Here is a 10,916-nt window from a genome sequence, read left to right on the forward strand (position 1 = left end):
TCAAGCGATTCTCCTGCCTCAGCCTCTCAAGTAGCAGGGATTACAGGCATGCACCACCATGCCCGGCTGATTTTTTTTTTTTTTTTTTTTTTTTTTGAGACGGAGTCTCGCTCTTTCGCCCAGGCTGGAGTACAGTGGTGCAATCTTGGCTCATTGCAAGTTCCACCTCCCACGTTCACTCCATTCTCCTGCCTCAGCCTCCCAAGTAGCTGGGATTATAGGCGCCGGACTCCATGCCTGGCTAATTTTTTGTATTCTTTTTTTTTTTTTTTTTTTTGAGACGGAGTCTTGCTCTGTCGCCCAGGCTGGAGTGCAGTGGCCGGATCTCAGCTCACTGCAAGCTCCGCCTCCCGGGTTTACGCCATTCTCCTACCTCAGCCTCCTGAGTAGCTGGGACTACAGGCGCCCGCCAACTCGCTCGGCTAGTTTTTTTGCATTTTTTAGTAGAGATGGGATTTCACTGTGTTAGCCAGGATGGTCTCGATCTCCTGACCTTGTGATCCGCCCATCTCGGCCTCCCAAAGTGCTGGGATTACAGGCGTGAGCCACTGTGCCCACAGTTTTCTTTTGTTTTGAGACGAGTCTCGTTTTGTTGCCAGGCTGGAGTACAGTGGTGCAATCTCAGCTCACTGTAACCTCGGCTCACTGCAACCTCCAGGCCTCCTGGGTTCTAGTGATTCTCCTGCCTCAGACTCCCAAGTAGCTAGGACTACAGGTGCATGCCATCACGCCCAGCTAATTTTTCGTATTTTTAATAGAGACGGGGTTTCACCATCTTGGCCAGGATGGTTTCCATGTCTTAACTGTGATCCACCTGCCTCGGCCTCCCAAAGTGCTGGGATTACAGGTGTGAGCCACTGCACCCGGCAGGCATTTTTTGTATTTTTAACAGAGATGGGGTTTCACCATGTTGGCCAGGCTGGTCTCGAACTCCTGACCTCAAGTGATGACCGCCCGCCTTGGCCTCCCAAAGTGCTGGGATTATAGGCATGAGCCACTGCGCCCAGCCACAGGAATTATTTTTATCCCCATTTTACAGGTGAGGAAATAGAGGTGTGAGAGGTCCCTCAGCTTGCAAGTGGCAGGGCCCAGAAAGAATTCCAGGCCATCGGAACCCAAAACCCACATTCCTGACCATGGTCTCCTCCTTTCCAAGGCTCTGAGCACCTCTCCAGCCCCGGTCCCTGCCAGCCCCACTTACTGGCCACCTGCAGCCACACTTGGAACCACTGAGTCACATTCAGGATCTCCTGGCAGGTGTAATTCCCCTCATCTCCCAGGCCCAGCGATTTGATGTGCAGGGAGCTGGCATCCACTAGAGAGAAGCGAGGCTCAGCTGGTGGGAGGCTAGAGTTGGATGAGAGAAGGAAGACAGGCTCCGAGTCGTTCCGGTACCAGGTCACCAGGCCCCTCGATCCCGAGATGTTGCCACAGTGCAGAGTAATATTCTCATGAACTTCTCCAATGACAACAGCCTCCAATCCTGTACAAGGCAAGATCAAGCTGTTACTACCCTTTTTAATTTCTAAACAATGTCCCTTTTTGGACAGTCCTCCTGTATTAGGATTTTTTTTTTCATCAGGTATGTGTTCTTTTTTTTTTTTTTGAGACGGAATCCCACTCTGTCGCCCAGGCTGGAGTGCAATAGCACGATCTCGGCTGACTGAAACCTCCGCCTCTCGGGCAGCCTCCCAAGTAGCTAGGATTATAGGCACGCGCCACCACGCCCGGCTAATTTTTGTATTTTTAGTAGAGACAGGGTTTCACCACCACATTGGCCAGGCTGGTCTGGAACTCTTGACCTCAGGAAAGGTCAGGCTCATGTCCCCAGCACTTTGGGAGACCAAGGCGGGCAGATCACAAGGTCAAAACATTGAGACCATCCTGGCCAACATGGTGAAACCCCATCTCTATTAAAAATACAAAAAATTGTGGCTGGGCACGGTGCCTCACGCCTGTAATCCCAGCACTTTGGGAGGCTGAGGCGGGTGTTTCACCTGAGGTCAGGAGTTCGAGACCAGCCTGACCAACATGGAGAAACCCTGCCTCTACTCAAAATACAAAATTAGCTGGGCATGGTGGCACATGCCTGTAATCCCAGCTACCAGGGAGGCTGAGGCAGGAAAATCACTTGAAACTATGAGGCGGAGGTTGTGGTGAGCTGAGATCGCGCCATTGCACTCCAACCTGGGCAACAAGAGGGAAACTCTGTCTCAAAAACAAAAACAAAAACAAAAAATTAGCTGGGCATGGTGGCGTGCACCTGTAGTCCCAGCTATTTGGGAGTCTGAGGCAGGAGAATTGCTTGATCCGCCTGCCTCGGCCTCCCAAAGTGCTGGGATTACAGGCATGAGCCACCACACCTGACCGTATGTGTCTTAAGATGCAGTAACACATACAGAGCAGCTGGGCATAGCGGCTCACACCTGTAATCCCAGTACTTTGGGAGTACAAGACAGGCAGATCTCCTGAGGTGAGGAGTTCCAGACCAGCCTGGCCAACATGGCAAAACCCCGTTTCTACTAAAAATACAAAAATCAGCCGGGCGTGGTGGTGCATGCTTGTAATCCCAGCTACTCGGGAAGCTACGGTGGGAGAATTGTTTTTTTTTTTTTTTTTTTGAGACGGAGTCTCGCTCTGTCGCCCAGGCTGGAGTGCAGTGGCGCGATCTCGGCTCACTGCAAGTTCCGCCTCCCGGGTTCACGCCATTCTCCTGCCTCAGCCTCCCGAGTAGCTGGGACTACAGGCGCCCACAACCGCGCCCGGCTAATTTTTTTGTATTTTTAGTAGAGACGGGGTTTCACCGTGGTCTCGATCTCCTGACCTTGTGATCCGCCCGCCTCGGCCTCCCAAAGTGCTGGGATTACAGGCGTGAGCCACCGCGCCCGGCCAGGGAGAATTGTTTCAACCTGGAGGCGGAGGTTGCAGTGAGCCGAGATTGTGCCACTGCACTCCAGGCTGGGTGACAAAGCGAGACTGTCTCAAAACAAAAACAAACAAACAAAAAACACATACAGAACCTCTGGTATGTTGAGACTCTTGGCCAGTCACTGACAATAATGAACTTGTAGTAGGTAACAAAGCCCCAGTTGCCCAGCCAGCCTGCCCATCATCCATGCCCCTCACCATCCATGCCCCACATCACCGGGCGGGGGGGGCCATCCCATTCTTAGTGAAGACTCAGCCATGAGACCTGTTTTGGCCAATGGGATGTTGGGGAATGTGACACAAGCAGAGGCTTTAAAGTGCTTGTCTATAATCACTAGAGAAATGCAAATCAAAACTACAATGAGGCCGGGAGCAGTGGCTCATGCCTGTAATTCCAGCACTCTGGGAAGCCGAGGGAGACGGTTTCACTCGAGGCTAGGAGTTTGAGACTAGCCTGGTCAACATGGTGAAACCTCGTCTCTGCTAAAAATGCAAAAATTAGCCAGGCATGGTGGTGCACACCTGTAGTCCCAGCTACTCAGGAGGCTGAGGCACGAGAATCACTTGAACCCAGGAGGCAGAGATTACGGTGAGCCAAGATTGTCCACTGCACTGCAGCCTGGTTGACAGGGCAAGACTGTCTCAAAAACAAGAAAAAAACAACAAAAAGCCAGGCTCCATGCCTGTAATCCCAGCACTTTGGGAGGCCGAGGCAGGCAGATCACCTGAGCTCAGGAGTTTGAGACCAGCCTGGCCAACATGGTGAAACCTCGTCTCTACTAAAAATACAAAAACTTAGCTGGGTGTGGTGGCAGGTACCTGTAATCCAGCTACTCGGAAGGCTGAGGCAGGGGAATCACTTGAACCCAGGAGGCAGAGGTTGCAGTGAGCTGGTATTATGCCACTGCACTCCAGCCTGGGCGACAAGAGCGAAACTCTGTCTCAAATAAATAAATAAATAAATAAACTACATGGTACAGACCCAAGTTGTCTCAATGGCTCCAGCTTGGCCCATTCTAGATCAGCCTTCAGCTAGTCATCGATCCCTAGGCGGATCAGCAGAGCCACCTAACCAACCACCCAGGCCTGTGGGTAATAAGCACTACTGTCATTTTGGGGTTGTTTCTTACACAGCATTACTGTGGCGATCAATAATTCATAGAGAACCCAAGTGGCTTTATTTGCCTAGAAACCCAGAAGGGGTAGAAAGAAGAGGGCTTTGGCTTTGCTTCCACTGTCCTGCTGCTCTCTCTGCCTCTCCCTCTCCCCCCATCTCAAACGGCCCTAGAGTTCAAGTTCTCTCAGAAGCTGCACGCAAGAATGGGCTGGCAGTAGGGACTGTGTGCCCACACTGGGCAAGGCACTGGGAACCCCATGGTGGACACAACACACAGAAACCTCCAAGAGTTCACAGTCTAGTGAAGAAAAGAGACAATAAACTGGCAATTACAATGCAGTGTGATAAACACCAAGATAAGGCCTCAGAGAAAGGGCTCCTAAGTCCAACTAGGGCAAATGTCAGGAAACACTTCCCCCAGGAAGCCAAACTGAGATCTGATGGACAAGTAGAATCAGCCAAGGAAAGGTGAGGATGGGTTCCCAGGCAAACGGAACACGTTCAAAAGCCCAGATCAGCGGCCGCAGAGTGTTAGAAACACAAATTATCAAACCTCACCCCAAAACACCCAAATCAGAAACTGTGGGAGAGCAGCAGCCCTTTTTGTTTTATTTATTTGTTTATTTTGAACAAATCAGCAATTATTTAACTTTTTTTTTTTTTTAAAAAGAGATGGGGGGCATGGGTCTCACTCTGTTGTCCTGGACAGTCCTGAACTCCTGACTTCAAGCAATCCTCCCACCTCAGCCTCCCAAAGTGCTGGGATTACAGGAGTGATCCACTACACCTGGTCCAGCATCTGTGGTTTAACAAGCCCTCCAGGTGATTCTGACGACCACTCAAGAGTGACAGGTGTCCGGGTGTGGTGGCTCAGGCCTATAAGCTCAGGGCTTTGGGAGGCTGAGGTGGGAGGATCACTTGAATCCAGGAGACTGAAGCTGCAGTGAGCCACGATCGTGACACTGCACTCCAGCCTGGGCAACAGAGAGATACCCTGTCTCTTTTTTTGTTTGTTTAATGTAAATAATTTTTTTTTTCTTTTTTAGAGATGGGGCGGGGGGTGGGGGGAGGGTCTCACTATGTTGCCCAGGCTGGTCTTGAACTCCTGAACTCAAGCATTCCACTCGGACCCACTTCGGGCTCCCAAAGTGCTGGGATTACAGGCGTGAGCCACCGCATCCAGCCGACCCTGTCTCATTAAAAAGACTGACAGGTGCTAACGGGCATTAGACTGTCACTAGGTAACAAGAAGCAAATGCAACCCATTTTGCTGAGAAGTTTCACAATTGTCCAGCCCCCTCCACAATCAAGACCCAAATACAAAGAGGCTGCAGGAATAGGAAGACGGGCAGAACCTGTTGGGGTGATAAAAATGATGAATTAGTGGTGATGGCCATGTAACCTTGGAATACACTAAAATCCCCTGAGTCGTACACTTTAAAAGGGTGAATTTTGTGGCATGTAAATTGTATCTGAATACAGCTGTTATAGAAAAAATAAACTGCCACCTGCCCCTGGCAAGCCTTCCCGTTTAAGTGAAAGAGTAATCATTATCTGTATTTGGCCTCTTGTCTGGTTAGAAGGGCTCCCTTTGAGAGATCTGAAGCCAGCCTGGACCCCAAGAAGTTCTGATTCTCTCACCATTTTGGCCACACCCTTCCCAAAAGACTTTTGAGCCAAGTCAGGATGGAGAAAAAAAAAACAAATTTTAAAAACTAAGCCACTTGCTGAAAGGTGGAGAATGTCATCTAATGATAGAGATTCCAAAACAGCAAGAAATGCTTCTGAACAATCACTTTAAAAAGCAGGTGAGGGCCGGGGGCGATGGCTCACACCTGTAATCCCAGCGCTTTGGGAGGCCGAGGCAGGTGGATCATTTGAGGTCAAGAGTTCGAGACCGGCCTGGCCAACATGGTGAAACCTCGTCGATACTTAAAAACACAAATATTAGCGGAATGGCCGAGTGCGGTGGCTCCTGCCTATAATCCCAGCACTTTGGGAGGCCGAGGCGGCAGATCACCTGAGGTGAGGAGCTCGAGACCAGCCTGGCTAACATGGCGAAACCCAGTTTCTACTAAAAATACAAAAAATTAGCCAGGCGTGGTGGCACATGCCTGTAATCCCACCTACTCAGGAGGCTGAGGCAGGAGAATCACTTGTACCGGGGAGGCGGAGGTTGCAGTGAGCCAAGATCACCCCACTGCATTCCAGCCTGGGTAACAGAAAAACACTCTGTCTCGGAAAAAAAAAAAAAAAAAAAGAGCAGGTAAGAATTCTTTTTATGTCTTCATTTATTTTTTGAGATGAAGTCTCACTCTGTTGCTCAGGCTGGAGTGCAATGGCTCAATCTCAGCTTACTACAACCTCTGCCTTCCGGGTTCAAGCAATTCTCCCGCCTCAGTCTCCTGAGTAGCTGGGATTACAGGCACCCGCCATCATGTCCCGCTAATTTTTTGAATTTTTGTAGAGATGGGTTTCACCATGTTGGCCAGGCCGGTCTTGAACTCCTGACCTCAGGTAATCTGCCCGCCTCGGCCTCCTGAAGTGCTGGGATTACAGGCGGGGGCCACCGCGCCCGGCCAAGAATTCTTTTTAAATTATTAGGACTGAGAACCCAAATTCTCCAGTGGCAACCCCCACGATAGAAAGGAAGATGAACTTTAGAGTTACAGATGCAACATGCGACCTGCAGACCTGCCCCTTGCCTAACTCCTTGGCAAGGAAATACAGGAACAGTGGCTTGGAAAAAAGCCCTGGTGAAACTTTAGTATTGGAACTTCAGCTAACATTGTCTTCTCCTCCAACGCATAGAATGACATGATCACAAAAGAAACCATTTGAAGGCTTCTCCTGGCTTGGCTTACTCCATTCTTTTTTAAACCACTGTATCTGAAGGTGCCTTTGGAGATCATCTAGTCCAGATCTGTGACTGCCCTATGGGCTGGGTTGACCATGAGTTTGAGTCCTGGCTCAGTGGAAAAGAACACAGTCATCGATTAGTGATGTCTGACATAGACATGGAAGGGGTAGTTCTTGCCTGGCAATCCTATACCTCCTCACTTTACTATTGAGAAAATTGGGATTTAGGAATATTAAATTATTCACTTAAAGTCCCAAGCAAATCACTGGGAGATGTGGGATTGTCACTCAGGTCACTTTACTCTGGTCTCCAGACAGGATGCAATGATAAAATATAGTAACAATTTTAGAGATCATTTATATGGTGTCCAGAGGGTCCTTCTTGCCCCCAACCTTAAATGCATAATAGGGAACAGAAGAGGGAGTAATATAAACTCCCTGATGCTGCCCATGTATTATTATTTACAGAGTAAGAGTTATACCCAAACATTTATTTTTTTTTTTTAAGCAACTTTTCCCAAGAATAACCTAGGATTTACAATCCAAGGTAGCTAGTGGATGCATATAAGTTGTCTGGCGTTGAATGTCAGGAGAAAGACAATTTCCCCCCCGCAAACAACTCCCAACTTAAAAAACAAACACACAACAAAAATACACCAAGCTCAGGAAGCCCCCTGGCACCATACACAAAGGTGAAGCAGGTCTGAGCATCAAAATAGCTGGGCAAAGTCCCAACACAGTGGCTCACATCCGTAATCCTAACACTTTGGGAGGCTGAGACAGGAGGATCGCCTGAGTCCAGGAGCTTAAGACCAGCCTGGGCTCAAGCAATTGTAGAGACCCTATCTCTACAAAAAAAATTTAGAAATTAGCTAGGCGTGGTGGCACATGCCTGTAGTCCCAGCTACTTCTAGGCTGAGGTGGGAGGATCAGTGCAGTGATTGCACCACTGCACTCCAGCCTGGGCAACAGAGCAAGAGCCTGGCTCGAAAAAAATAGCTGGCCATAGCAGTGGAGATAGGTTCCCCATGGGGCGGGCGGCAGTCAGCCTGAATGGCGGGTCATTCCAGCAGGATGACTTCATCCCAGGGTTCTTCTGTCTTCCCAGGTTCCTGGTGTTCATCTTGCAGGAAACAGTGCCAACAGCTGGGGAGATGGGAATACTTGACGACCACCTTTCACGTCCAGAAACTGTCCTTCTCCCCTGCCACACACACCCCAGCACAGTGATTACTCAGCCAAATGCCTGGAGGGCCAGCAGGTAACACCCATGACTGAAGGTAGGGGGGCAAATATTACAACAGGGAGAGGTGGAGCAAATTTGGGCTCACGTGCCCTAGATAAAAGGATGACCACTGCCCAGTTCCAACTGGGAAAGCAGGCCCCGTGTTGCCAGACCTTCAGATTTTTCCAGATAAACTGGAAACCTAGAGATGTTATTGTTTTTAAACGGTTGGTTTAAAAAAAAAAAGCAAAATAAAATTGTAGGAGCCTAACAATTAGGAACTTTTGGTACTTGCTGCTAGGAAGCTCCAGCATAATTTACAACTCATCTCCAGAAACGTGCAAGAGGAGACCAGCTGGGTAGAGCATACCCGGGAACACAAAAAGTAGGGCTCTGCCTGCATCCTGGCAAACTTCACCACCTCCTGGCTCCACCTCCTCTCCCTGCACCCCAGCTACCTCCCAGCTTGTCACACTCCCAGCGCACAGTAGGCACGCACAGTAGGCATGCTGGTGAATTAAATTCATATATATATATTCATATATGTATTATATATATATATTTCAATCTTTTTACATTCTACATATTTTTGTAAGCACCCCCCAATTCTTTTTTCGTAGCAAAGCAGACCATAGATGAAGCATTTCAGACCTTTTGTCAATCATGTCAAGTGTGAGGGGAAGTCTTTTGTAAGTCTGCCAAGTATTTCAAAATAAAAAGCTTTTCCAAAAGTAAAGGCGGAAGACCCCGCTTTGAAGGCGCTGGTCAGCACAGGAAGACTTGCAAAGGTGTGTAGGGAAGTCCACCGGTTACAGGTGTAAAGCGAGTTCAACCTTGGGCAGAGGGAGGAGAAAAATAAAGTGGGAGTCTCGAGTTTGAGCACCAGCGTATCAGGTATTCATAAAACCAGAAAGCGAATTTACATCCGACGCTTAAAAAAAAAATCACTTTCCCGGCACACGTGCCTCTTTATTTTCCCCTGCACCTCGGTTCGGGTCCTCTGCAGCCTCACCGGCTGCCCACCCCAGGAGGCCAGGGGTATCTCGCCCCGCACCGGGCGCCCGGGAAAATTCCTTCCTGCAAAGACCGCCGAGCTGCAAGCAGGAAACCAAGACCCTCCTGGGGCGGCTTCTAGGCTGCGGCCACCACGGATCCAAGCGGAGTCGGAGGGAATTTGGTCCCTCGCTGTCCCCTCCCCACCGCTGACTGGGAAAACTCAACTTTTCCCTCCAGATCGCGGCCCCTTACCTAAGGCGACCCAGCCGGCCAGGAGCGCCCCGAGGCAGACGAGGACGCGGGGCTCGGGCGCACCGCCGCCTGCGGCCATCTCGCCCCAGATCCCGGCTCAGGAAATGCAGGCTCAGGCTGGGCTGGACGTGTGCGCCCCAGGGCACCGGGGCCCGGGGGACCAAGGGCTCCTCTCAGGTCCTCGGAACGGCAGAGTGGCCCCACGTTCTCGGCCCCCAGGAAGGATGCTTGGCTGAGCCGGGTGTCCGGGGCTGGGAGCGGCGCTCGGCTGCAGGCTCGGGTCCCGGCTCCCGAGCGCCCTGGCCGCGGAGGGAGGGCGCACCCCGCCCCCTGCGCCTGCCTGCCCACTCCCGCCGGCGGAAAACAACAGGAGCGGGCTCCCTCCCGCCTCCCAGCCAGGCGGGAGCCCAACTTCCTCTACCTTGGCCGGGGAGGAGGGCTTTCTGCCGAGGGCGCGCCGAGCCGGGTCCTGCCGGGCCAGGGGCGGAGCACGGAGGCTGGGCCCTCCCCGAGTCCACTCCGCCCGGGACAGCAGTACGGAGTCGCGGGGACAGCGGGCGGGACGGAGCCCTGCAGCTGCCGCAGGACGCACCCCCCGCCGCTGCCCCGAGCTGCAGAACACGGAGGAGGCGGTTGCCAAGCTGCAGAATGCAGGACCCCCCCCCCCCCCGGCAGTCCCCGCTGAGGGTCTCGAGGGATTCCCGTCTGTGTCCCTGGGCGCGGGGCGGGCGCCAAGGCCGCCATCGCTTCCTTTCCCTACCCTTTGCAAAAGGGAGCCGGAGAAAGATGATCCCCTGACCTTCAGCCAAAGCAGCCACGAGACTCCGGTTCTCCAGTGAACTGGCTGGGACCACACAGTGAGAGCGAGCGCCAAGGAGTCCCCAGGACCTGTTTCTCAAGAGTTTTGTTTTTGCTTTTCCCCTTTTCGTTCTCCCATCCCCTACCCAGTCAGATTCCCAGGCTCCAAGCTCTTCTCTTCCCTGCCATGCCCTCATCCCATTCTGTCCTGGGGAAAATGCGGCTTTGATATCCTCAGGAAGAGCCATCCATAAAACAGCCCTAGGAGAAACTTACTGTTTAAAATAATAATGGGCCGGGCGCGGTGGCTCAAGCCTGTAATCCCAGCACTTTGGGAGGCCGAGACGGGCGGATCACGACGTCAGGAGATCGAGACCATCCTGGCTAACACGGTGAAACCCCGTCTCTACTAAAAAATACAAAAAACTAGCCCGGCGAAGTGGCGGGCGCCTGTAGTCCCAGCTACTTGGGAGGCTGAGGCAGGAGAATGGCGTGAACCCGGGAGGCGGAGCTTGCAGTGAGCTGAGATCCGGCCACTGCACTCCAGCCTGGGCGACAGAGCATGACTCCGTCTCAAAAAAAAAAAAATAATAAAATAAAATAAAATAATAATAACATGGCCGAGCATGGTGGCTCACGCCTGTAATCCCAGCACTTTGGGAGGCCCAGGTGGGCGGATCACGAGGTCAGGAGTTCGAGACCAGCCTAGCCAAGATGGTGAAACCCGGTCTCTACTAAAAA

At 51.5% G+C, this 10,916-nt stretch overlaps 1 protein-coding gene across 8 annotated transcripts in view; it reads right to left on the reverse strand.

Moving 5' to 3' along the window:
* The window catches only part of VSIG10 (V-set and immunoglobulin domain containing 10), a 50,203-nt gene extending 39,777 nt beyond the window's left edge, over positions 1-10,426 (reverse strand). For 3 of the 8 annotated variants that reach the window (XR_012420725.1, XM_074007994.1, XM_045366056.3), the window contains exons 1-2: positions 9,378-9,796; positions 1,202-1,483 (exon numbers count right to left, since the gene is read on the reverse strand). Coding sequence is in view for 3 of the 8 variants with exons in the window: in XM_045366056.3 (XP_045221991.2) it covers positions 1,202-1,483; positions 9,378-9,456 (361 nt within the window). In the remaining 5 variants the exon portion in view is untranslated. The other 5 variants (XM_074007993.1, XM_074007992.1, XM_074007996.1 and 2 more) reach the window with 5 other exon arrangements.
* Between the last annotated feature and the right edge of the window lie 490 nt (positions 10,427-10,916).

The sequence above is a fragment of the Macaca fascicularis genome, chromosome 11 (genome assembly GCF_037993035.2).
Source record: "Macaca fascicularis isolate 582-1 chromosome 11, T2T-MFA8v1.1".
Classification (NCBI taxonomy): domain Eukaryota; kingdom Metazoa; phylum Chordata; class Mammalia; order Primates; family Cercopithecidae; genus Macaca; species Macaca fascicularis.